The following is a 27,827-nucleotide window of genomic DNA, read 5'->3' as shown; positions in this document are numbered from 1 at the left end:
GGATGGATACGTAGCATGTGCGCCAGCAGCACTCGCGTGCCTTTACTCATGCACAAATTTGGGTCTTTTTTTAATCAGCCTGGAAAATATATTTTTCACAGAAACCACTCTCCAATGGAAAGAGAATAGTCAGAGACCAACTATAGCAAGAAGAGTAACTGTTCTCATCTGCCGCCTGATGAAAGAGCCGAGCTGGCACAGGAGGATTAGCCAGGCTGCCCAGCCACCAGCTCCTGCAGACCCCAGCGGTTCTCCTCTGTTGGGAGGCGAACCACGGCCAGAGCAACTCACGCCACCAGCGCCCATCAAAGCCTGCTGTCGGGGCTGCAGCAGCCGCTCCGCGCACTCGCCGCACCCTGCCCGAGCTCAGGCGGACTCTGCCGCTGACCCAACGCTACTCACCGACGCGCTGCGCGTCCCCCTCCTTACTGCCGAGCTTCCCCTCTACCCCCTTCTCTGCCAGCGCGTCAGTTCAGAGCCGCAAAACCCTCGCGTGTCGCTCCCCCCGCCCGGCGCTTCGCCTGCGCTCCGCAGGAGGCGGCCCTGGAAGCCCAGCCGCCGCGGCACGCCGCAGCCCCCCCAGCACAAAGCTCCCGCCCAGGAGAGGTAACGAACGGCCGCGCCGGCTCAGGCACGGACTAAACACCCGCTCCTCGCAGCGGGGCTCTCGGGGCGCCGGCTGAAAGCCAAGCGCCGGGCGGTCTCAGCCCCGCGGCACCCAAGCGCCACGCCACCAACCGCCGCCGGAGGGCGACAGCCCCGGGCACGCTGCGTGAGTCCCCCCCCCGCACGAGGCAGCGGCCCCAACAGCCGCCCCGCCCTCACCGGCGCGGCGCATGCGCCCCGGCCCAGCGTGGGCGCGCGTCCGTCTCGACCCGGGCGGCGCTCCGCCGGACGCCGGCCCTCCGCGGCGCAGGTGAGCGGGGCGGGCACCGGGAGGGAACCGGGAAAAACCGCCGTCCTAGCGAGAGGGCCGCGCCCCGCTCCCGGGCCCTTCCCCGCGGCCGCACTCTTGCTGCCGCCTCTCGCCGTCGTGCCGTGCTCGCCCTCGGCTGGGGCCCGCCGCCATGGCGTTTCGCCCCTGCCTCCCCGCCAGGTGTGATGGGAGGCGGTCCTGCTTGCTTCGGCGCGGGGTGGTTTTTCCTCCGCCCCGCAGCCCCCCCGCTCATTCTCAGCCCCGAAACGCCGCTGCCGCCTCGCGGCGCGCCGCCAGCCGCGGGGGGGGGGGGGGGGGGAGGGGCGGCGGCCCGGCCCTGCTCCCTTGCATTGCAAGCGGTTATTGCCACCACCGGCTTCAGAGCCCAAACCGCGGGTGGATTTCTGGTAAATTAACCTAGAATTGGGGCGAATGACCCGGGGCTGGATTATGCCCCTTGCAAGAGCAGGCAGGGGTGGAGAGGGCTTGTTCTGCTGGAGGCACCCGTGGAGCGCTCGGCTGCCTGCGATTCCAGCATAGAGACAAAAACACGCGAATAAACTGAGCTGGGAGCCTACGCATTTCAAGATGCTGTATGCCATTCGCTACTCTGGAGACCGCAGCCCGAGAAACTAGCGCCCTGGTCAGCTTACTCTTGATGTCTTGTAACAGATAACAAGCAAAGTCACTTCAGTTACCCCAAACCAAATATTTCTTGTGTTAAAAAACAGCAAGAAATTACCTGTTGCTACTGGGGAGAGCCTCAGCAGTTCCTAGCCTCTGCTTCCTTCTCCAATAAATGAGAATTTCAGATGCTACAAATCCACCAGCTCTTTGTATTGCCTGTTTGAGTTTCGTTCCTGCTTTAATAGGTTCCACCTTCCCAGCTCCACTCGAGCCAATAGCTTACTGGCTGCTGGGAACTTATCAGCTAATCAAGCTCTTATCCGTAAGGGGTAGTTCACAAACCAAATAGGGTCTCCTAGTTCATAGATCAGTGTTTGCTGTGATAGTCATTCCTATGTATTCTGCAGTAGTAAAAGTTACAAAACTCAGAGATACCTGGCTTTCTGTGCCTGTCACAAAGGCACAGAAAGTGACTACAGAAAAGAAAAATAAAGTAGTAAAATAGCTCATCAAATGTTAACAAGCTAAAACAGGTGTGGCACTTATGGCTTTGTTTGCCTGTAATGGAGGTTAAGCTGCAGAAGGTTCAGCCACCTTCTTTATGCAATTGTCTGAGGTTTTTGAGTTTGTTTGGGCTGATTCGCCGACAATATTGGTGTGAACTCTTGTGCTGTGCAAGAAGTGTGTCTGTATTGTAACATACCAAGATTGTACCTGTAGTTTCTGTGTAACACGTGATTAGCAGTGTACTTAAGACCTGGTTTATTTTATAAATTATTAGTGAGATGTCAGTAGCCTGCCATCCATTTTTCTAGCTGACCGTTTATTTGTAAAGCAACTTTAATCAATGTGGTCACAAGAGGACACAATCATTGTGTAATAACTGCCAGTAATATGATGCAAGGCAGCATAGTACCATGTTAGCCAGTGTCTTGGTTCTTCCTCAGCAGGCTTCACCAAACAGATTTCGTAATAATAATTGCTTGCATGAATAGTTGTAGCTTCTTGGGTTGTGAAGCCTTTTATCTTGTATTACGTCTGCCACCTCCTGATTTCAAACAATTCTGAAGGAGCCTTAGAGCTCTGGGACAAAAGGAAGATGATACTGCTTTATGGTTTGAGCTGTTTGACTTGTGATTGTAATGTGAGACTGCAGCCTCAGTGAAATCTCGACTCTAGACAAGAGAATGTGAATATGGTTGGCAGCTAAGGCAGAGGATGGGGCTGGTGGGTGAATGGGAAACAGTGTTTGCCTACAGCTCTGGGATGCTCTGGTGGGTGTCATCCTTTGCTTTACACGTCCAGGATAAACGGCAGCTGGCAAATGATTTAGAAATTATTTTGCTCTCCATTAACACTTCCTAGGAAGGGGTGGACTAAACACTGCCTTGGAGACCATATTTTTAATCAGGTCCATCAGAGAAGACAATAGTGCCTCTCCTTGATAAGGGCCTGTTCTGTGTTCTTATGAATGTAAAGTACTAGTTAAAATTTTTACTACATACCTGTCAGCACTTCGCTAGGCTCCCAAGAATTGCACTGATTTGCAGCGTTTTTTCTTTTGTGTTGTACTTTTTGGATATTCTGAAAGTTACCTTGCATAAATAAATCACTTCTTAAGTACACCTGTATCTGCAAAGCAGAGTCCTCCTTCACTGTTCTGGGGATTCTGATGGATTTTGGTGATTTTTCTGAGGCAGAAGTAAAGTGTAAGTGAATTGTGGCATATTAAGTTGTTTGTTTGTTTTTGATTATGCAAAATTGAACAAAAATGTCAACCTGTCATCACATAAAACCCAGAGGACAGTTGGCCTTTCCGCTGTTCGATGGAAACTGGGATTAAACCTCAGTAGAACTTTATATTCGTGTATATTTATATTCATATATTGGATCAAAGGAAGCAGGGAAGAAGCTGTCTCAAAACAGGATTAAGGGTTTGCCAGGCAGAATTATTTTCAAAATGATATTTTATCTGACTGTGCTTTTCATGTGCTACAAAACATCTTTTCTGTCCTTCTTCTGTTGCATTTTTTCCAAGAAAGAGCAGTGCTCATTCACTGTTTGTGTCTGCAGCACTGGTGGAGTTTTGGTTATAGAAGCAGATGAAAGATGGTGCCAGCTGTACCCATTTCACTGTTTTCTGAACTACCTGTGTGACAAGTAACACAAAAGAAAGATACATGTCAGTTTTTGCTACAGAAAACCTTTGAAATACTGAAAGGATCTAGACATTTTGTATTAATGTTGTCTTAAGAAAATTTTTGATGAATTTCTACGAAAGGAAGCCTGGTAGTTTTAAACAAGCTGAACCAGTTAGATGTGTGTTTTCTGATTTTTCTTTCCCTGTTAAATAAATTAACTTTATGCTGAAAAGTACAGTAGGCTTAGGCTTGTAATACAGTGTGTAACTTGAACTTTCCCGTATTTTCCAACTTTGTCTGATTTGACCTAATTAGCATGGGCATGTGAGCAGTTTTGCATGAGGTTTCCGTAACTCCTTTGATGGAATTGGTGAATGGAGAGGGGGAGAGCACTGAGGCTTTTCTACACTGCTTTGTCTATCAGTTTTTCCCCCCCATGTTCGTCCTTGGTGAGGCAGCTGTAACCAGACTGAACAGTGAACAGCTGCTTGTGCAGTCCCTGCCAAAGCTGCTGCTTGGCCGCCGTTTGGACTGCAGCTTGCCTCCTGCCCTTCCCACTTCTCTGCCTCTGTTCTCTTCCTTAGCCCTGCCAGCTGCTGTCTTTTCAAATGTTCAAGTTTTCTTAGTACAACACAGGACAGCAGCTAGACTTTTTCTGTTAGCTAGATTAAACTGGAGATGATCTTGTCACTGCCTGTGCTTATCTAATCTAGTGGTCAGCAGCACCAGCATGTAAGTACCCACAGAGACTGATCAGAGTCTGTGTTAGTTTTACACAGCCACACATACAGACTTGTGTGTTTGTGTATATATATGCACTTGTGTGTGTATATATGTGTGCACTCTTTCTACTCGAGTTACTTCCAAAACCCCTGCTTATGGGGCTACAAACGTTGCATTTACAGAAGGCAAATATCTCATGTCCTTCAGTTAAAAGGCCCTTTTGTTTTCTGAGTGAGGTTAACTGCCCTTCTTTGCACAGATCGTGCTGCGATTTTTGTTCATCTTTTGGGTGGGTAACCAAAATTACATACAGGATAGCTGGTGAATTTTCACCTGGATCTTTATTTCTCCTGGACTTCTGCCTTCTTTTTTCCAGCTTCGGTACCACTGCTTATAAAGAGCATTGGATTTACGGGTATCGTAGTACCTCTCATCTGAACGCTGCCTAGTTATGGTTATAGTGGGAGTCTTGGTTTTATTTCTGTTCTGTATCACTGAAATGTCTTCCACCCTTGTGTCAGTGGAAGAGCGAAGACGATCCCCTCTTTCTGGGGCACTGTCTCCCAAGATAGCTGACAAGGGAGGCAGCCATGTATGCCAGCATCTAAGTTGGCTTGTTGGACAGGATTCCTGGGGTTTAATTTCATGACAGGGGAGAACAGAGCGATGTTCATTCATGTCCTGCCACTATCTAATATCTTGCATTTCTTTTTTGCTTCAAAATTATTTGAGGTATTTTACCTCTACTGAACATAAGTACTCTATGAGTAAGACTTGAGGAATTTTACACTTCATTCAGTTTCAGATTTAGCTAGAATGTCTAAATCAAAATCACTTAGCTTTAGGATGTTGCTTTTATCTGAATCGCAGCAGGTATAACGTGCTTGTGCTCTGACCCACATCCCTGCTTGCTTTTCGAAGTTTGATAGTGAGGAATAGCTAGGAGGTGATCCTAGCTCTCTTGCCTGAGGACCAGCACTGGGGTCTGGAACAGCTGCGCTCTGGGACCAGCATGAGGGTTTGTAAATATTTAACTTGAACAAGAAAATTGCTGACCTGCTTTCAGCAAACAATGGTGATCTATAAACAATGTGTGTGGTTTGTTTTTGTTTTTGTTTTTTATTCAGACAGTTACTCCTTCATGGAAAGTGTCAAGCAGCTGTCTACAAGGAGTAACAGGTGATGTTATGAATGAGGCACTTCCTTTAGTTTCCTTCGAGTCAGTCACTTTCTGTGATGGTCACTTACACTCTTATTGTAGTCAAAATACTAGACTCTACCAAGGCTTGAAGACTTAATTACCAACATTAAGCACTTGTTACTGAGGTTTTGAATGGCTGTGGCAGTGTTTTCTTCTAGAGAGGAAGGACTCTGTGTGTGTAAGTCTGCAGCATTCACCCAATACTAAACTAACCTCAATCAGTTGGATGTTATTGTTGCATTACTGTTGATTTGGGGAGCAAATCTGTAAATGGCTCTTCTCTCTCACGTTGTGGATTCTTAGTGCATAATTAACAGAGTATCATGCACGCTGACCTAAATGCTGATTAATCCTCCTAGCTAATAGTTCTTAAACTAGTGAACTTCTATATAAGTTAAGATGTGAAAATACAACTCTTTTCATATGTTATTCCTTTCGGGCTGTGCAATGACAAAACTATGTACCATTCCACTTCAAGCTGGAAGGAGGAGTAGGTTTGCTGTTGAAATATACTGACCTTCATCACTTGTGCATGACCTTCAGATTTCCAGTGTTTAGTATCTTGATTCAAGCGCTACTAAAACTCATTGCCGTTGTGTTAAAACTGAGAACAGTAAAGGCCTATAGCTAAGCATTCTGATCAGCCCAAATCAGTATTTTCTGCAAATGAAACATCTGTTGTCTCCTTCTGTGTTGTGATAGATTGTATCACACACTTCAATACATTATCTTAATACTGTGGTTTACATCTGTAATATTACCTCTCTTTTTGTTTAACTCCAGTAGTGCACCATATTGATAAGACTGTCTCTTTACAGAAGTTAAGTATGGTAGTGGCTTTTGACTTACCTTAAACCTCTGATTTTAAAATACCTTGATTTTTCAGATAGATGATATAACTTGTAACAGTGCTATTCTCAAGCCAGATGCAGTTAACAGCCAGCTGGATATATCCTAGTGACCTGGCCATCCTTCAAAGTTAGCTTTACAGCTGTCTCATGCCTACAGCTCCATAGTAGATGATGATTTGTTTGAAGACCCAAACTGTGAGATGTTGTAATTAAGACAAGTGGAGGATTTGTGGATAGAGATCTAAAAAGATTTTGATGATTGAGATCAATCACAGCAACAAGATGCTCCTCAATTGGTGACTTGGAGGAAGAATAAAAATCTTATGTAAGATATCTGTCACAAAGTCTCATCAAAATGAAACTGAAGTGTGTCGGACTATTGCTATCTGAATATTTCCTTAAGGTTATATTAAACATGCTATTTTTAAACATGTTGCAGAAACTTCTTTTTACCTGAGGAGCAGTAACTGACTTGCTTTTATGTTCCCATACACTTATTTGATACTGCCATACTGGGAGCTCCGTCATGCATGCGATTCTCCTATCTATGGCTGCGTACCTGAGTAACGGCCTTGAACTCCTCTGCTGTGATTTCTGGTTTCTTCCCCTGCAATATCAAGTACGTACTTAGTAGTACTAAATACATACATCCCAATATGTGCTCAACTTCTTTTCTTAGAGAAAAACTATATCAGAGCATCTCCAAGAGCTTCGTTCGATACAAGCATCAGATACAGATGAAAAGCATTGCTTAAAATGAGTTACATTTGGCTTTTGTGTTATTGCTCAGTTTATTTAAAGCATAAAAAAGTCACCCCAACAGCAGTGATTTATCTTAAGACTCATGGGTTTTGTGTTGGTGTTTACAATGGCATACTCAGGCAAAATGTACACCATCAGCCTCTTCTACAGTGAGATACAGGATAGTTTTGGAAAGTATATGTGCAGTTGCAGTTAAAGCATGAGGATAAATGTAGCATATATGCCAGATGGAAAAATTAAGACGTGGGAGCTGCAGACTATTGTTTAGTAGTCGGTGGCAGTTCTATCTGAAAGCAGTGTTTCTACTTGGCTCTAAAAATACTGTTAGGTGTGAATAGCTGGGGAGCGGTGAAGTGAGAGTGTCAGTTAAGGACCAAAAGAAGCAGGCGTTCCCTAGAAGTATAGGCTAAAGACCCTATATCTTACCTCTGAATGAATAGTACATGATACTTTTCTAAACCCTTGTGCAGCATTTCAACTACTCTTTTCCCTCTTGCATGCCTAGGTTAACTTTTGTAGCTTCAGCAGGTTGCCTCTGAAGTGCTTTGTTAGTTTCATATCTCAGTGGTAATAGTGACTTCTTCAAAGGGCATGTTAAAGCAAGAGTGGTGGGTACTAGTAATGGAGGATTAATTTGGAGTTAAAAGAGGAGAACCAAAATACCGAGATTTTTCCTCCTAATGAACTAGAAAAATATCTTAGTATAGTAATTTGTCAAATCTGGCATAACAGAAGTTTTCAGTAGAAAAAGGTATTCCTTGCTATAAACTATATAAATATCCTGTGATCCATAACATCTTTGAGCTAGTTTGTGGTTTTGTAAGAAGTAAGATCTTTCTCTTTGACAGAGAATATTTTAAAGGAAGAATACTTACCTTGCTTACAGCAGCATTAGTGAATATTCTAGGCACGTTTGATTTTGCTTTAACCTGCCTGGCCCAGTGCAACCAACAGCCTTGTCACTGCACAGGACATGGAGCTGGAAACAACCCTGTGTCCTACAGCAGAAATGAGCACGATTTCCTCAAGTGACTTCCTGCTCTTTCCTCCGGTACTGATGCATGAGGAGTTGTAAATTTAGGAAGAAGCATGAACACTTTCAAAATATCCCAGAAGAAAATCAGTTCTGTTCCCAGATATGTGACTTATATTTTTATTGTAGAAGAATTTTGTGTTAATGTAGTCAGTCCACTTCGTCCAACACCAGAGTCCGAGCAGAAATCCCCGAACTACAGCAATCATCAATCCCTTAGCATAGAATGAAGAATGAATGCATAATAAATCAAGCAGAAAACATGAAAAGCAAAGCTAGCCAGTGTAAGACATGAACATGCTACTAAATATGCTCTCCAGAGACTTTGTCTTAAAATATTACAAATTCATTTGCTTCCCTTGCCAAAATCTAGCAGAACTCTTGCTTGTAAGCTGAATCAGTAACCCCATGCTTTCAAACAGTATTTCATTTTTTTTCTTGTGGATTTTATAATCTTCCACGAAGTACGTGGATGCGCAGCCTCATTCTCACTGAGTTGGCTTTCATGGGTTTTAGACACACAGAGGTGAAACTTAAAATATGCTACCGAACAGGAAAAAAATTTACTCTTCCCCTACTGCTTAACTCCCTTTTTGCAAATAAAAAGGGGGACTTCAAGCTTAACCTAACTGAAGCTCACAGTAGCAGAAAGAGTAAAATATTTGAGTGACAGAAGCAGAAAAAGCCTTCTCCCCATTGTCTAGTGGTATCCCTGATTTGTCTTTCAGCCCTGAGAAAGCCATGATGTTGGTATAGGTAAGATTCCCTTAGTCCGAGCTGTATAAATCTTAGGCACCGTAAATATCTTCAGCTAAGCTGGGTAAACAGTCTAAAATAAGAGCTAGCAAGCAGGAGAAAACTCTTGTGTTAACACTCATTGTCATGCTTTAAATATCGATCTGTTGGATTAACAAGGTGCTAGATAAAAAGAAGTAATTTTCATGACAAGATTTTTCTGTAAGTGTAAATTCTAGTTCTCTAGTTCTGTAGAACTATTATTTTGCTTGTAGAACTATTATATTTTGCTTCTATTTGCATAGATGCACAAAACATTTAAGGATTGTTTTAGCTTTTGAAGAACCCTAGGAAAGCTGAGTAACAAGTACTTACAAAATACTCCTTGGGGTCAGGTGAATAGTCTGTCTGTGGCAGCAGTGATGAGAGGTGCTATTTAAGGACCAAAGCAGCACAGCTGTCTGTGGGCCGTGTCCCTTCTGTTCCTCTGCCATCCACAGCAGTGAGATCAGGAATGTTGGAAGATACATCCTTGCCTTTTGTTTTTCATGTCTTTCACAAGAGCACAGGCAACACGTTCACAAACAGTGGCTTTTCCTAAAGGTACCTGAATAGGATTCTTGACTGTGGGTCTTTTCTTCCCCCTTCTCCAAGTAAGATTATAGGTAGTATTTATAACATGTAATCGAACTGTTAGGTGCTAACAGTACCTAATGTCTCATCTGCTTTTTTTGTGGTTTTTGTTTTGTTTTGTTTTGTTTTGTTTTTAAACAGGAAGATGAACAGAACTTAACTGCATTTTAGGACTTGACTCCTGATGGGCTGGATTTTATCTTGGCAGGAATTCTTGAAGATTCACATAGTGAAAGAAGAAACAACCAATGGCTTCAGAATCCACTGTCCCAGAGCACGCAAAACAACATCTGATAAAGGGAAAAAGACGTCAGCAGCAGCAGCAAACTAGGTCTTCCGACGGTGAAGATGACATCTTTGTATTTGAAGCAAATGAGGCTTGGAAGGATTTTCACAGCTCTCTTCTTCGCTTCTTTGAAGCTGGAGAGCTCTGCGATGTTACGCTGAAGGTGATGCTGTCACACATCCATTGCATTTAACAGTGTGAAGATTAAGCTATGAATAAGTGTGCTGGAGGTGGCTGTGAATTTGGGAAGGGGTGCGGAAGCCATAGAATACCTGTTGGATCTGAGGCATCTCTAGATATGCTAGTGTTTTTTTTTTCTTATTTAGGAAGTTTACAACTGAAATGTAAACACTTAAGATATTGACAGTCCGAGAGGGGAAGTACATGACTAAGCAAGTTCTCAAAGCTGATCAGTATATTACTGTGCAGTTTCAGCTTCTTGTAGCCTCTTTGTTCTCACACACTTTGATCACCAATTTTCTCTCTATTTTTGCATTCTGTGTTGCTCTGGTAAATCTTTCCCAGCAAACAGGATATCTGGAACATATCTAACTTCAGCATTCTCAAGAAAAAAAACAAAAACAAAACCCCAGAAAATTATGTTCTACAGATGATTAAAGAGTACAGGAGGAAGAGGAAACCAGTTTTATGATTCTTGCATAGCATTGCTTTAATGCATTATTTGTAACTTAGCTGTAGATTACTTGTATCCTGATTACAATAAATTTATATCTAGCATCCAAAACAATGGTTGCCAGCACCTACAAATATTAAGTATTGCTTAGCTAGACATCTTAGTAGTGCAAGATAGTTATTTAAGAAAAAGAGATGAAGCATAGCTCCTATACCAAGAACAATCACAGATGGCTTTAGGAGAAATCGTTTGCCCGCCACTTTTACTACTAGATATTAACACAGAAAATCCTTGACAGATGTGTGTCCGTGGTGCTCCCCTGGTAGGTATCTCATCTTTCTAAAACACTTGGGAGACACTGGAAATCTCTGAGAGGGAAGATAGTTTCTTTCCCTTCTGCCTCAGTGGACAACAGGACTAGAGTAAGCAAGAACCTTTTTCTGTTCTGCTTCACAGCAGATATTAAATGCCTGTCACCAGCAGCAGCGAATAGGCTCATAACAGTTGACAGTACTGAAGCTGCTCCGGAGAGCATGAGAGCCATGAAGCAGAACTTGGATGAGAGCTCATCATCAGGTCTTTTTACATCTGTCATTTTAAAAGGCATTTGGGGGAAGAAGGTTTGTGTCAGAACTCGTAACAACTCTCCTCTTCCCTTTTCTGGACCTCATCCTCACCTGTTTCCCTTTCCACCCACCCTTGCAGAGAAGGCAGAAAGTCTTACTTCATAAACATAGTTAAACGTATACTCCTGCTAGGGGAACTTGGCTTGGAGAATACACTTCACTGTGGCTAAGTTTAACTTTCCCTAGGTTATGCTTGTATTAATGTTCATTTGTATTATTTGTGTGGAGCTACTTCAGTAATTTAAGAATATTAGATTGCATGACTTGGCTTCCCATCTTCAAGTAGAGAATATAATCTATGGAGGCTAGAGCAACCTATGTACATCTTACTGTAAGGCTTCTTAAATCAGTGATTTTCAAGTAACTGGTAACTATATCTTGAACTAGAATTTTCTGAATGGCTTGATTGTTCTTTCTGTAGTGCTCAGGCATTTCTCATGTTTTAAGAGTAAATACTTCTCTGCTGACCTTTCTGCTTCTGTTCGTGATCTCTGATAGCAATTCTGGCATTGCTGTTGTCATACCAATTACTGATTTAATTGCTGCTGGCTCTTAAAATGTGATAGTAACTGGAGAGGAACTCTGATTTTGAAATACCAAGAACATGATATTTTAAATCAAACAGATTTGGGTAAAATAGTGAAGCCACTTAATTAAAAAGAAAGATCTAATTAGAGAGTGGGATGATGGGCAGAATAAAAATCTGTGAAGGTGAGAGTGGCCTAGGAGCTTTGCCCAGTATAGCAGACCAGCTGGTAGCATCTCTTTGCATCAGTACTGTAATTAGTTGGAGTGCAGACACAGCAACCGTGATAAACCGTGGGAGCACACAGGGAGAATCCTCTGCTCCAAAGAGTTAAAATCTGGAAATTCACCTACTGTATTGCTACTGTCATATGAACAGCTCCCTGGTAGAAGGCGGAGAGTGGCACATGCATACCGTCTGCTTTTCTCCTGTTGGTTTGTTTTTTTGTTCATTTGGTCTATGAATTGTTCCTTCTGGAGTGATCTACTTAACTCACACTGAACCATCCATCTTTTCCTCTCTTTTAATCTGCATACTATTTCATGGGTGTTTGCTTTCTGTACTCAACTTAGTGCTCAGCAGGCAGGTTACACTTGTGTTGATAATACTTTTAAAAAAGGTAAAGCAATTGTGTATTGAATCAGAGCCAGAAAAAACTCCAAATTATCCTTTATAATTTAATGTCTTTTTCTTTTTTTAAATTGCAAGTCAGCTCACTGCAATGGCTTCATCTGAAAGTGAACACATAATTTGAGTCTGTCAGGGAAACTGGTTGCTTAACTCGGCCATTCCTTTATGTTAGTACAGAATGACAAAGGCTCTAAGAAAGCACTCCTGTAACACAAACAAGTAGTGGATTGTTCATTTACCTTCAATATTTACATTCTCTTTTCATGTAATTCAATTCTAGAATTTTGTAAGTGAAAAGCTTACTTCGCGTTTTCTGATCAGAATTTTGAAAAATGCCTCGTCTTTATGGAGAATACTCTTATCTTTTGTGGCTAAACAGCTTCTAAAACTCTTGAAGCGATTGGTAACTTTTAATAATCCCTGTAATAGCTGTTATTACTGTGATGGTACATGAATTTCCTTCTCTAAACAGCATTATCAATTCTTCAACAGTAGTAAAAGTGTAGAGGTTTAAATTAAGTAGTCTAAAAATGTCACTTTACAATTCCACCCCCCCCTTAAAGTCTCTGAATATACATATAACAAACAAGTGCCTAGCAGTCTCCTCCTGTCTCCAGGATGCATCTAGAAGGGTCCTAAAGATGTTTCATTTTAAAAATAGGACATGGCTTTTAAAGAAAAACAAGTTCAGTGCATCAGTGCTATTTCTGCCTTGTGTTATGGCCTTGCCCTACTCTGGCAGCCAAGTTACGACTCAGATCTGCTTTAGATACGTTGATCTAATGTCAGAAGTACAAGGCAAATGGAGTTAAACAGTTTGAACAAAATACAGTAGCTCAATGAATATCAAGTTCAGAATTCTTATTTCAACTTAATTGTCCATCCTTTCATAGCTAGAACTGACAGTAAAAGATCGGGGTTTAATTGTTCTTTTTTTCAGGTTGGTTCAAAGCTTATCTCCTGCCACAAACTGGTGCTAGCTTGTGTTATACCTTACTTCAGAGCCATGTTTCTTTCGGAAATGGCTGAAGCCAAGCAGACGTTGATTGAGATCAGGGACTTCGATGGCGATGCAATAGAAGACCTAGTGAAGTTTGTGTACTCCTCCCGGCTCACTCTGACGGTGGATAACGTCCAGCCTCTCTTGTACGCTGCTTGCATTCTTCAGGTGGAACTGGTAGCAAAGGCATGCTGTGAATACATGAAGCTGCACTTCCATCCCTCCAACTGCCTGGCAGTCAGGGCATTTGCAGAGAGTCACAACCGCATAGACTTGATGGACATGGCCGATCAGTATGCTTGTGAACATTTTACAGAAGTGGTGGAGTGCGAAGACTTTGTGAGCGTGTCACCACAGCACCTCCACAAACTCCTGTCCTCCAGTGACCTGAATATTGAAAATGAAAAGCAAGTTTACAACGCTGCTATCAAATGGCTGCTAGCCAATCCACAGCATCATGCTATGTGGCTGGATGAAATACTTGCACAGGTAGGGCAGACCAAGGCACCAGGTGCCTGTCTCGTCACTGGTTTATAGTTGTATAAGCAACTGTTTGTATTTAGGTAGATCTCAAAATGACGAATGTTCTTAGCAATTGGTGCCTCATCTGGTATTCACAGTTGTGAATTGACAGTGGAAGCAGGTTAGATCTCTTGAATATCAGGAAGAAGTCATATTCTCCAGTTTATGTAGAAAGAAGAGTACTCACTTTATGCTATGGCTGGGAGTTGGGAGCTAACAAAAAGCTGCATCTGTTAGAGCAGAAAATTCTTAAATTTACACATAGCGGAGAACATAAAGCCATCACTTTACTTGCTTTGATACTGTTACAGCCTCAAATGCTCAATTCCCTTGCTGGTAAATATTTGTACTTAAGAAAGGAGAGCAAAGCTGTTGAGGAGGCTTTTTACATGGCTAGGAAAGTAAAACTGTAATGGAGATGTGTTGCATCAAGTTGTACTACTTCTAGACTGTTCCATATATTTAATTAATAAAAGACCAAGATGCGTTAGCGCCATGAGCAGGCTAGGAAACACATGCTAGACCCTTTAATGCTTACTAGGCTAGCACTGCTGGTTACCTGTAGGATCTGAAAGGAGTTTGCAGTTTAGTCATCTAGACTTGATGCAAGTCCACTGCTTCTGAAAGAAACACATATAGGTATCAAAAGGTCACTCAGCTGAGCTTATTTAAAACACCCAGTGGACCACCTCCTGTCCAAGCATTAGGTACTTCAGTTATTCAAGCTCCATATGTGCTGTTTATGAGAGTTTAAAATACAGTATTTGAGACAGATATAGAGAACTTGTGCTGGGGAAGAGGGGGGTACATGCCATGCGGTGCAAAATGCCCTATGTGTTGTAGCACGTAGGATCAATTGTGCTGTTTCAGTTGTCACTGAACTCCAACTTGAATATTTTGCAGTTGGTAGAATTGCTAATATTGGTGTCATGTGAGTAACAAGAGGTCCACTAACATGCTGCTGTCATTGTCTTCATGCATCATTTTTCACATTCCCTGGTTAAAGATCACAACTGTTTATTAAGTGTCTTCCAAAAACCTTCAGTTTCATCTGGACTAGCATGAGGGTTTGGGTACAAAAAGACTTCTCCAGCACACTATAATTAAATATACAGGCATTATAATTTGAGATTCTTTTTAATAAAAAGAATCAGGTTGATTTTTATTGCCCAGTTGCGCTAGCAGATCAGATTAACAGCTTTATTCTCTACATGGAAACCAGAGTCTAGAACGAAGCAGTGAAAAAGTCAACGTCTTCCTGTAAATATGGGTTATGTGCCAGAGTATAGGGAGCCATCAGTTGATTTGGACATGATTGCTAGCAGAAAACATGTCTGGGCTTCTTGACAGTTATTATGCACATCATAATCAGCCTTACGGGTTTCTCTGTTATAATGAGGTTCTGAATTTGTCAGCCTTGAGTTGTTCCCGCATCACTAACCTCAGGAGTCTATTAGCAGGGCTACGGTGGTGCTTTTAATCAGCCTGAAATAAGCCGGGCCAAAGTAAAGGAAGAAGTGGAACTGAAGGCAAGCGGGTAAGGAAGAACTGGTAGAGACAGTTGCTTACTTGAAGACAGGGACGCTTGTCAGCCGTATAACAGCACCATCCTGCTGCTCTGAGAAGCACCGGAGATAGTGGACTACTTCACCGTTGCTGCTGAGTTAACCGGTAGCTGCCTGACAGCATGGACTCCAAGCCTCAGGAAGTCAGAGGGTGGTTTACTTCAGTTCCCCCCTGCTAACACCGGTTCTGCCTTTGCGCCTGATTGTACTTCATATTCCTCACTGTTTCTCTTACAAGGACAAATGAAAGGTTTGCTGAAATAAATGACTGTGGGGAGAAGGACATTTCAACGTAGTCTTAGAGAGGCTGACCTTATTTCAGATCTGCCCTGTCACTGGGGATTGCTCTTGGCAGTGACCACCTGTAGCCTCACCCAGAAAGAGCTTTCCATTCCTCAGCCTCGTCACCAGCTCTCTTCTGGGGAATGACAGGAAGGATTTGGGGAAGGAAACAGCTCTCAATCTTTTTCTCTTTTTTTTTTTTTAATCCTCTAGTCTGTCGACACTCAAGAAAAGTGTTACGGCAGTAGCAATACCTCCTTAATAGACACTTAGTTCATGCTGACAGTGGTTTGTTTTTGACTTGCCACCCAAAGAAAATAAACGATTCTAGTAAAAGCCCTCTTACGCTGGCATAGCAATGAGCTGAAAATGCATACTGTCAGCAGACTAACGTGACAGGGGCTGTCCTGATAAAGTCACTGGTGCTGCCTGCGTCACGCTGGGCAGCTGCAACTGCAGTAGAGGCAGCAGCACTTCTTCCTTCGCTCAGCCTGGGCCAAGAGACATTTCTCCACTGCTGCTTAAATGCAAATGGTTGTAGCAAACGTGTCACTGAAAAGAACTGTTCATATTGCTGTTACTCTGGAAAAAGAAAATGAAAGCCGCTCTTTTTAGTGAAGAGCGTGGGGCTGGCAGCTGTCTCAGAAGCTGCCATCTGTTGTTATGCGTGTGTCACTGTAAATGGTGAGACTCAGTCAGTTCAGCCAGTTACTCCAACTGTGTTCATTTCTGTCAGGTACGGCTGCCTCTCTTGCCCATTTGTTTCCTTATGGGTGTTGTGGCAAAGGAAGAGATTGTCAAGCAGAATCTAAAATGTAGGGATTTGCTGGATGAAGCAAGAAACTACCACCTTCACCTGAGCAGCAGGGCAGTGCCAGACTTTGAGTACTCCATTCGCACAACACCAAGGAAGCAGACTGCTGGTAATTAAATGTGTGTCTGATTATCCAGTAGGGAGTGGTGTGGAGAAAAGGCAGCACATCTGTCCAGGGTTAGATAGCTTGGTATAAATGGTTGTTAATGACTTAATGCAAAATTGGGAAAGCCATTGTGTACCTCTGTGGTAATTAGGTAATGTGCTGTGTTTTCCTAGCAGAACTTTAGCAGTCATTTTCTTTCTTTAAAGCATTATTTATTTATCCTGATCGGCTCTATCAGTATTAAAGCTAGAACTGTTAAATATGTTATGACCAGACAGTATGCTCAAAGCTATACGAAAAACAGTGGACACTTACCTTTCGGTGTGAGAACGTTGAGCTAACTTTTAAACTCTTTGGCTAACCTACACCAAAAGTAAGTGATGAATATTAAACTGCAAATCCTGATTTTTACATTGCTATATTTAACAAACAATCTGTTTATCTCCCTAAGCAAAATCACAGAAAACATATGTTAAATATGCATTGTTTTTGCAAGAGCATAGATAGTTAATTGCCATTAGCAGCATGCCAGGCAAAGGCTAAAATCCAGCATCCAGTTATGCAGGGCAGTCACCATGCCCCTTGAAGTGAAATACGACTTCTGCATAATTTTCAGTTCACTCTGCTATACAACTTTATCGCGCATCTTCCTACTAGTTTTCTGGAAACCTGTTTTGTCTTCTTCAGGTGTGCTGTTCTGTGTTGGTGGTAGAGGTGGATCGGGTGACCCATTTCGCAGCATTGAATGTTACTCCATCAGTAAGAACAACTGGTTCTTCGGCCCTGAAATGAACAGCAGGAGAAGGCACGTGGGTGTGATCTCTGTGGGAGGTCAGTAACCCTGTTCAAGCCACTTTATTCAAAAGGCACTCATTCACTCCTTTTGCTGGAATCGGTACTTGTACTACACAAATCTGTCTTGCAATGGCTTAACTGTTGGACGTTCTTCAATTTAGTAAAGCTTCTTCGCTATGAAGGGGTTTTTGCTTCTGAAACAATCTGAGTGCATGCTTACTGAAAAGACATTACTGTGAACAGAGAGAGTTGGGGTTGTTCAGCCTGGAGAAGAGAAGGCTCCGGGGAGACCTTATTGCAGCCTTTCAATACTTAAAGGAGGCTTATAAGAAGGATGGGGACAGACTTTTTAGTAGGGCCTGTTGCAGTAGGACAAGGGGTAATGGTTTTAAACTAAAAGAGGGTAGATTTAGACTAGATATGAGGAAGACAATATTTTATGATGAGGGTGGTGAAACACTGGAACTGGTTACCCAGAGAGGTGGTAGATGCCCCATCCCTGGAAACGCTCAAGATCAGGTTGTACAGGTCTCCAAGCAACCTGATCTAGTGGAAGATGCCCCTACTTACTTCAGGGAGGTTGGACTGGATGATCTTTAAAGGTCCCCTGCAACCCCAAGTATTTTGTGATTCTATGAACTGTATATAGCCTCTTGCCTTAATAGGTGATTTTCTTTTTTAATCCATTTATAAAGACACAGCAGAGTCACCCAGAATTTGCTAGTAATTATAATCGCTCCCTTCATACTTAAGTCCATACAGGCAAGTCACTAAGACCATAACTCTTCCAAGAGCAGACCTACCTTTATTTTTGGGTCTTCATCTTTTGAAACCAGGTCCGTGCAGTCCAGAGCAGCTTAGCACCCATGATGCAACTTTTCCTTGTACAGGGTGGCCCCTGTGTTGCTGCAGCAGAACAGAGATCTTCTTTTTCCCCCATAGAACATCTGGAGAGACTGATGTAAATGTCCAAAACTGATCTGACCTGCAGTACTCAAGTTACGGGAAGATATTTTGTCTACGTGTCTCAAGCTTTGTATAAAAGTCCACATTACAACAGGTCTCTGGTTGAGTACAGCATATACAAATATAAAGTCTGTACTTATTAAAATCCTGATACTGAAAACATTTGAAAACTTTAACCTTTATTTGAGCTTTTTGTCTCCACGTAGGCAGGGATAGTACATAAATAAAAACTGAAATGTTGCCAGACAATCTCTGTATCAAAAGATGTGTATGGGTTTCAGGTAAAGTCTATGCAGTAGGTGGACATGATGGAAATGAACACTTAGGAAGCATGGAAGTATTTGATCCTCTCACAAACAAGTGGATGATGAAGGCATCAATGAACACAAAAAGGTACGTGTCCCATGATCCAAAATGTAAGTCCTAGTCTGTGATATATCGTTTCTTGCTGATGCTGAAAAACATCATGCCTGTCCTGCCTTTATTTGGGTTTCCAAACTGTGCTATTTTTAGGAAATTATTTTTCCTATTTTGGGGCTTTATGCTATCAAACACCTTTATTTACTAGTTACAAAGCAAACACAAATGTGCGTGAAATACTTGCATACATCATATTTGCACAAAAACAAAGTTGTGCATAAAATACTGTAAGTATTTCAGTGCAAAACTGCATAGTCCCTCTCACTAGGGAGGGGCTCTGGCTGGTAACATTGGTTATGTTTACACTTTGGCTTTCTTTTGCCTGTTACCCTTTTCTCTTTTTTGGGGGCTGGCTTCTGGAGCAGAGAGCTCTTCTGCTCCAGTTGTACTTACATTCTGATTATCTAAGGCCCTTCTGCTACGCCCAGTAAAGAACTCAAAACTGATTAACTGGTTCTGTGGGTTTTTTGCTCTTTTTAAGAATGAGCAAGATAACTGCCAGCAGAACACGCACAGTGAAATACTTCATGCCCAGGAAATGAATGGCTGCCTATGTTTTTGCCACAAAAGGCCGGAAGTGCTAAAACACTGGGGGTCAGATTGAGGATTTTTCTTGCCTTTTGACATTTAAGATTCTTTTAAGGAGCTACTGGACTCACAGATCTGTAATTTTTTTTTGTTTCTGTTGTAATTTAGATCAACATCTTTAATTCTACATACCATGTTGTTATTTGTTGTTTCTAAAAGCATCATGTACAAGTAGGAGTAAATTACTGAGCATGGCTAAGTCCTAAAGCTGTTTGTAGCTGTGACCTAATCAAAGTAAAAGACCCAGACTCCTTGAAGTGGCTTCTTGCTCCTCTTCCTCCCGCCTGCCACAACCCCAGGGCATATTCTGGGCAAACATCAGGCCTAGATTTCTGTGGCATTTTCTACTCAGGACCTTGGTAAATGAGAAGGCTGCTGTGCCTTGACTGCACGCTCCACTGCTCACGTTCACGGAGGTAGTGTTGGAATACTTAGCTGAGAAAAAACTGCCACCACTGATGGTGTCTACATTATCTGCTGAGGCAATTTAAGATAAGCCCAGGATATTGCCACAATGTTTGTTCTGTAGAAAGACTGTGACTTCCTGGCTCCTGCCTAGGTATCTTTGAACTTTCCCTCTGTGTAATGAGACAAGAATGTTCTAAGTGAAATCGTGAATCATCTGTCTTGGTAGTTAAAGCAGAAACTTAATGCTTACATTCTAGACCATACTTTTCATTTTGTAGTACTGATTGTGCTCTCATATTGGTAGATCCGGTAGAAAAAAAATCTGACAACTGTTTTAACACAAGCTTAATAGAAAACAACAGAATGGAAGAAATTGCAATTAAATCTAGCTAGAGTTCAGTTATCTAACATGCAGCACAGGTTTGCCTTTTAATATGTACTAAGATCACCCCCCAAAAAAATAATTCCCAAATTGTAGCAGCAGCTATACCAACAAAGTTAAAACCAGCAGATTTCGGTTCTCCATCAGATTTAATAAGATAAGAGGTGTAAAATTCAGTACTGAGATAGAGAAATCCAGCAACTATGACAATATCATATATCCAAGCATGTAAGGACTTGGGCCTTAGGTGACATTCAGTCAAAACAGTATTCCATGCCCCCCTCCCTTTTTTTTTTATTATTATTTTTTAAACGAGACCTTTGTCTTTTTGCCATCTAAAAATATTCTAGCTGCAACAGTCCTGTCCATGGATCACACAATAAGATACAGGTGCCTGGGGAAGCTGAGGTGAAGTTGAGCTTTAGTCCTTAGCTTCTCTAATGGGAGGCTACAAACATACTAAAGACCTTCAGGATAAAACTGCAAGACTGACAGAGGTGTGCAGAGGGCCAGCCACAGTCAGTGGTCATTATTTATTATAAACCTCACTTTTAAAATTCTTATTACTTCTTTCCTGTAGCTTGAAACGGGTGCCAGTCAGGTAACATTGCAGTGGATGTGTCTTTTCCATTCCCTTTCCTTAAGGATTTGCACTGAGCTATTGATCCTGTGGTTTTCTTAGGAGAGGAATTGCTCTTGCCTCCCTCGGTGGCCCCATTTATGCAATAGGAGGTTTAGACGACAACACTTGCTTCAGCGATGTGGAAAGATACGACATCGATTCTGATCGGTGGAGTGCAGTCGCCCCAATGAACACTCCCAGGGGAGGAGTTGGCTCTGTAGCCCTTGTGGTAAGTAACTGTTCCCTCCCATGCCGGGGCCAGCCGAGGAGCTGACCTGCTTTTCAAATCTGCTTTTACAAGGCAGAACACCAGATTTAAAACAAAATGTAGCTGGTGGGTCTGAGCACCTCCAGTCATAAAAATCCTATGGAACTGTGCAAAAGGTGAATATGTTAGGATAATACTCATATCAAATTGAACTGCGCTCCCTGTTTCAGCAGCACTGAGGTACTGGAGCAAGTACCAGGACCCTTCTAACAACATCAGGCTAAAGCTTCATGTTTCATTCAGAAGACTTGGGTTTGTCATGGTTCCTATGTTTAAAGGTACCAAATGCATCTGCACTTTAATCCCCCTGTCGTCATGTATACTCTATCTGCAACACTACATAACTATTTCTTTAATTGGAAGATAGCATTTACAAGTTGTTAGATAATGAAGTCTGTTGTTGGAATTTTTAAATAGAAGTAAATAATTAAGACTATATGGACATACCATGTTTTCCTATAATTTTAACATCGCTTATGAAAAGCTGAGTAAATACATATTACGAATAATCTTTCTCTATATGACTGTTTTTCAGAACCATGTTTATGCTGTGGGTGGCAATGATGGTGTAGCATCTCTTTCCAGCGTGGAGAAATACGATCCTCATTTGGATAAGTGGATAGAAGTGAAAGAGATGGGTCAACGAAGAGCTGGCAATGGTGTCAGCGAGCTACATGGCTGCTTGTACGTTGTCGGTGAGTAGGGATGTGGCATTTTGTAGTGCTGTTTCTGCCAAGTATTGGCATTTGGAAGAGGCTGTTGTTGCTAGAGGAACTGGGTAACAGACAGACCTGACCTTCGTATTCCTGGGCAGGAGAGAAAGCGAGCACAACCAGGACACACTTAAATGAAGGTATGTTAGTGAGGAAATAAAAAGCAGTTCCTAACTCATATTTCAGGAGGGGTGTACTGTTCAGGACAATACGCCTCTATAGGAAATCCTCTCGAGACTCGCTAATCATGAGTTTCCTTTTAGGAAAATCATTAAGTTCACACACTTTTAAAGAACTCTAGTTCTGTTCTGAGTGTAGACAACAGCAGCTTTCTCGCACAGTGATTATACTTATTGAATAGCCCGTTGTCCTCAGACTGTCTTGTTCTGCTCTCCCTTGCATTTACCTGCTTTCCCGAGGAAGATGCCAGGTACGTATGCCATAGTGATAGCTGCAGAGCTCTGCCTTGTGCATTATCATAAGTGATTAAAGTTTTGAGTAAAATGCTTATCTGACTGGTGACCCAGCCAGAGGAATGCATCACTGAAGTCTTCAGGATTTTTTTTTCCAACTCAGATATTCAGCAATGCTGTAATTTGAAAACACCACAAGAGTGTGTTTTGCTTAAGCCAAAATAAGATCAGGACCATCCTTTTACTGGTCTTAGGTTTCTTCTATTCCAAATTAGAAGCTGTGTCATTGTAATTATGTGTAAGAAGTTGTCAAGGAGAAAAAATAATAGAAATACCTCTCCTTGCAACTTGAGTAGAAGAAAACTGTCACTCTTGGCGATGCTTGTACGGTGACAGGAGGGAGAGCTGTTAGATTACTGTGCAGGGGCTTGTAAAATTCATGTAAAGAAACGGAGCTGGGCACTAGCCCACTGAATGCTGAGAATAGCCTGATAATGCCAGTCCTGGATATAAGCAGCAGTAAAAGTGGCTAAAAACTAATAATGTGATGATTCTGTGCAGGTGGCTTTGATGACAACTCTCCACTGAGCTCGGTGGAGAGGTTTGACCCACGCAGCAACAAATGGGAATATGTGGCAGAGCTTACAACTCCGAGGGGTGGCGTTGGCATAGCCACACTGATGGGTAAAATTTTTGCAGTTGGAGGTCATAATGGCAACGCGTACCTGAATACAGTGGAAGCATTTGATCCCATAGTGAATAGGTAATTTAATATTTTTTATTTGGCTTCATAAGACCACAAAATCTGCCTATATGAAAACACAACATAATAGAAATAGTGTTTAGCAGGAGTCTGTCTTGTTTCCTGATAATAACTGAGTAATATCCATGACTAGTGATGCAGGAGTGCTGCTTATACCACTAGGTTCTTGTAAGCATCTCCTGCCTCCTCCATACCTTGTCCTCTTCCCATCACTCAATAAGAACCTACCTTCTTCTGTTTGTTTCAGTCTGATTTTGCACTAAATTTACTTGAGAAATCATGAGCGAAGTAGCGGGGTGTGTTTTGTGTGCAGAATAAACAGCTAGGCTGTGTAATAGAATTTCAGACACAGAAAAGGAAATACTTTCAAGTTGCTCAGAAGGGGCAGGAACTTACTGTTCTCTTTCTCCTCTGCTGTCTGCTTCAGGTGGGAACTCGTGGGCTCGGTGTCACACTGCAGGGCAGGGGCAGGGGTGGCTGTGTGCTCCTGTCTCAGCAGCCAGGTCCGGGACGTGGGCCAGGGATCCAGCAATGTTGTTGACTGCATGTGAGCTCTGCTGCCTACTCCAAATTCCAGAGGAAGGCACTGCAGAGCTTTTAAACACTGTGTTTTGTATGGTAGGTTAAGAAATAAAACCAATACATTTTCTTTGTGAAAATGTTACCTTCTGCAGCTGTAAAGCTTTTGGTGGCTTTCTATCAATAGTGATACAGAAAAGCCTGTGAAAACACAGAATAAAAGTGTGACTCACAGGAGAAAACCTGCCAAGAGCTGCACTCATCCTGTTTTTGAGAAGTTGTAATTTCAGAATCATTTGAGGCAGCTGTTGCAGGGACTCACTGAACCATAAAACCAGGCATGGGGTGAGAAGAGCGAGCAGCAGTTAGTACTGCTGAGCCTTACCCAACAGACCTGCTACCTGTGTTCTGGAGGACTCGAGTGCCATGTAATATAACTTATTTTCAGGAATGTAGTCATAAACATTTCCTAATTGTACCAGAGCTTTGTAACGCGAAGCATCTCAAGTTCTAGAAGGGTAACGACATCCCTGTTGCACATTAAGGTAACTGGAGCAGAGTAGTTCACTGCCCACCTCCCAAGTGACTGCTGGCAGCAGCAGAAATTGCAGGTACTCGGTCTGCAACTTGTCTTTCAAAGACTTTCTCAAGAAAGACTTGTTAGAAAGCTGGAAAGATTCTTGACCTGACTTTAGCTACCGGAATACTGGAATTCTCAAGTCTTCAATAAAATTTGTAGTAACTACCTCCCCCTCCGACCCCCGCCAAAAGGCAAGTTTCTGTTGAGAGGTCATTCCTGAAGTAACCAGTGTGATTTGTCCTACTTTGAGATGATAGTGTGTGAAAATGTAGGCTTCAGCGGTGTTGGAATCACGATTTTTATGCAAAATGGAAAAACATAATAAAAGTTGCAGTGGTCTGTAAAGGCCTTTAAATGCAACTCTAGGAGATCACATGTCCAACTTCAGTACCCAGTAGCAATTCTGTGGTAATTCTAGAGGTGTTGACTCTTCTAAGAGAGCTAAGCCAGGAAGATCTACCCTCAAAACAGGTAGATGACTGAAAGCTTACATAAACCAAAGAGAATCAACAACAAAAATAATTGGAAATAAACCAGTACTTATATCAAAAACTGAAATAGGAACTTGACAGTGCTGTCTGCGTACCAAGGCATCTTGTTACGCAGTCAGAATCCCTGAATTCCAAGTAAGTCCAGCTGGAGAGACTGCAGGTGCCTGTTCCTGCATCACCTTGAGCAGACCCAACAACTGACAATCCTCTGTGACCAAAGCTTCATGTTACCAGGTTGTTACAAGTAGCCAGGAAGAGCAGCAAACTTCTCTGCCTGCAGCACCAGGGAAGGGGCAGGACAGTACGAGTGTAAGGCACAGTCGTGTTTTGCTGTTGAGGTACCATCATTGAGCTTTTCTGTTTCAAATGGCTTGCACTTTGGTAGCACCCAGGGACAAAGTAAACGGTACTGTAAATAATGAAACATTGCAATAAACTATTTGTACTTCAAAGCACCTTGTTTATAGTATGACTGGAGCGTGCTGTTCTGGGGAAACATTACAACACTGAGTATTTTTTGGTTCCTGCAGAGCATAATTCTCAGCAGGAAGCCTTTGTCAGCGGGGAAAATCCTGCGTTACAGTCACAAGCCATACCACCCTGCTGCTGTCCTTGCCGCCATGCAAGGATGCGGTCACCCTTGTGGCTCTTCACCTGGCGAGGAGGGCTGGAAAGAAGTGCAGGTTACCTCACTGGAACCAGACAGGTTCTTCTGTGGATGTCCTGGCTACCAAGAAAACATGAGGGAAAGAAGGAAAAAAAAAAAAAAAAAAAAAAAGGGCAAATTTTCCACAAATTAACACTTGACCACAAGACCAAGTAGCCTGGCAGTGCTGCCTGGCAGTGCTGCCTGCCAGCTGATGTGTTTCTCCTCTTGGTGGGGAAGTGCTACCACCCATGGATGGAGCGTGTAACTCAGGCCTGTCTGACAGTGATCACCCTCCAGGCACCGAAGGGAGGTGTTGCGGATTCAGCAGGGAAATATGGTTACAGGCAACACACATGTGGGAGGAGTGCTGCTGTCAGCCCTGTAGCTGTCAGTATGTCCTTTAAACACACAGAAAAATGTCATTTTGGAAGACTTGAGTGTGGTCACAGTTACTCACATCAAAGTTTCCAGCCTGCTGATTTTAACCACGTCATGGGCTTCCAGGAGGAGCAAGACCTGTCTCTGGACCACTCCTGACCAGCCCCCTTGGCCATGTGTCTGCAGTCATAATTGTGCAGCCAGTGCTGCCCGTCCACCCCGCTGCCGCCCCGGCTCAGCTCTCCTGCTGCCCCACAGCAGCCCTCATGCACTCCGCCGCTCCTCACCTCAAGACTTGGACTGTGGCTTCCTGGTTCCTCCCAAACCACACTCATCTGCTGTGCCACCCACAGCCATGTTCGTCTGCAGGAAATTTTAGTCTGATCACTTTGGGGTATGGAAGATCAATACACAGACAAAGATTTCCCTTTAAGTTAGATTTCTGATCTCTACATTAAAATAGTAATTTCTGATTGTATTTTTTTCAGGACATGCCATAGTACCATGATGATACAAGGATCTTGCATGTACTAGTATTTATTATATTATTATACTTACTAATATCGCTCTTCCCCAAAGGCATCTCATTCCTAATGGAGCCATGCTTGCAGCACAACTGTTTGGATTACACATCCTGCTGAAATACCCGACGGGGACAGAAGACTTCAGAAGGCAATGCACATGCTGCTTGCGTATTTTAAAATCTAAACAAAGTATATGTGTGCACTTCTAGTCCCACCATAAAGACTACAGACTGTCCTCCTCTTCAAACCCCAGCAGAGAGAAAATGGTTTCACTGCCAGGTCTGCCTACAGAGGGGGATGCCGCCCCGCAGACCCCCCCCAGCCTTCACAGAGGGCCTTAGTGCAAGGCAACCAGCAGGCTGCCATCCAAGGGCCTCGGGCCGTTAACAAGAGCGATGCCAGCCAGGCGCTGGCGGGGTCCCAGGTCTCTCTCCATGACCCTCTTCCAGGTGTGGTGGGATTTGGGGGCAGTTACTCCAGTGTCAGTGTCATTAACCCTGGTAGCACGCACGCACATAGGGCGGACTGACTACGTCAGAAGTGATTTATTCATCAAAACCGAGGAACTTGTCTTGCTTGGGATCTGGTGAGACACTTCTTTTTTTGGAGCAGTGGGAAGGTGATCAAATAAAAGCACAACTGCTGTCAGCATGACAATTCTCAAACCAGCCCCCGGGCTGAACAGCCACTTTCTCTGCGCTCAATATAACTGCACTCAAGTGCTAGCAATGGAGATGCAGACAGTCCAGCAGCAGTAAGGCTTGAGATCGCTTTGCTGCTCTGAACTTTTGTGTGCACTTGCCTAAATCAGGCTGCCTTCCTGCGTCCTGACTACACGACCTCAGTTCTGCATCTCACCTCCACTTGCAACATTTTGACACTGGAGCGATTCCATCTCTTCTAGGAGCTGGAAATCAGGTGCATGAGAAAATTCACATCAACAGGCAAAACCACCTACAAACAGTAACCAGTGAGGAATAAGGGCAGGCCTCCCCGACGCAGGAAAGCTACTGAGTAAATGAAGGTTTGTTAAAGACAGAATTGAGTGCCCAGAGTGCAACACTGATTGCACAGCTCCCCAGCAACTCCAGCCCAACGTAACAGCCCTGAACCGCAATGAGAAACAGAAGCCATTGCGTTTAACTCGTTTGCTGCATGTCCGCTCCGTCTGCTGGGACAGCTGCAGGATGCTCAGCGGGATCTTGTGTGACAGGACTGTGGCTCTGACACCAGGTGACACTGAGATTCATTATACAAACAAGTTGTCATCAGGTGATAAAAATTCAGCAAATTAACCTGTTCGAGCTTAATTAGAACAAATGCCCAGAAAGTCCATCACTCCAGATTACTCCCACAGTTAAATGGGGTTTTCTATCTTTATTTAGGCTGAAATGGTTTTTAAAGCTATTTTCAACATCGCTGCAGTGCACAGTTTTGCAAACCAAAGTACATTATTCCAGATGTTCAACCTAAATTTTTTGCTGGCTGCTTTTACCACATCTGTATTTGTTTTCTAAACCTTTGCATGTTCTCTTGACTGGAACTGGCAGCAAATAAAGCACTCCTAGCCAGGACACGAAACTTGTATTTGTAATCCTTTCCTGGCTCTGTCAGCAAGGTTGATTTTGCTGCCACTTTGCAGCATTTTAACACGATTCCTTGGATACCAGACAGTTTCATTTTCAAGCTGTTCCAGCACAAAAAAAAAAGTCAGCAAGCAGCTCTGTGACTTCTG

General features: G+C 43.0%; 2 protein-coding genes across 9 annotated transcripts in view; one reads left to right on the top strand and one right to left on the bottom strand.

The window, feature by feature from the left end:
• Positions 1–1,816, bottom strand: part of NUDT9 (nudix hydrolase 9) — a 38,783-nt gene extending 36,967 nt beyond the window's left edge. The window contains exon 1 of the mRNA XM_075421239.1: positions 1,659–1,816. The gene's annotated coding sequence lies outside the window, so the exon portion shown is untranslated. The remainder of the gene's footprint in view (positions 1–1,658) is intronic.
• KLHL8 (kelch like family member 8) lies at positions 833–27,827 on the top strand. Of its 8 annotated transcripts, none has more exons than XM_075421230.1 (12): positions 862–916; positions 5,535–5,586; positions 6,899–7,078; positions 9,831–10,071; positions 13,265–13,813; positions 16,430–16,616; positions 17,301–17,444; positions 18,656–18,767; positions 20,855–21,023; positions 21,598–21,757; positions 22,750–22,951; positions 26,148–27,827. In XM_075421230.1, the coding sequence occupies exons 4-12, from the start codon at positions 9,871–9,873 to the stop codon at positions 26,299–26,301; spliced, it is 1,878 nt and encodes a 625-aa protein (XP_075277345.1). In that variant the 5' UTR covers positions 862–916; positions 5,535–5,586; positions 6,899–7,078; positions 9,831–9,870; the 3' UTR covers positions 26,302–27,827. The 8 variants fall into 8 exon arrangements, with proteins under 8 accessions (XP_075277344.1, XP_075277341.1, XP_075277347.1 ...); XM_075421227.1 differs by having other exon boundaries at positions 863–916; positions 9,764–10,071; XM_075421228.1 differs by lacking the exon at positions 5,535–5,586 and having other exon boundaries at positions 857–916; positions 9,764–10,071.

Source organism: Opisthocomus hoazin, chromosome 5 (assembly GCF_030867145.1).
Source record: "Opisthocomus hoazin isolate bOpiHoa1 chromosome 5, bOpiHoa1.hap1, whole genome shotgun sequence".
NCBI lineage: Eukaryota > Metazoa > Chordata > Aves > Opisthocomiformes > Opisthocomidae > Opisthocomus > Opisthocomus hoazin.
This window is presented reverse-complemented; position numbering and strand designations above follow the sequence as displayed.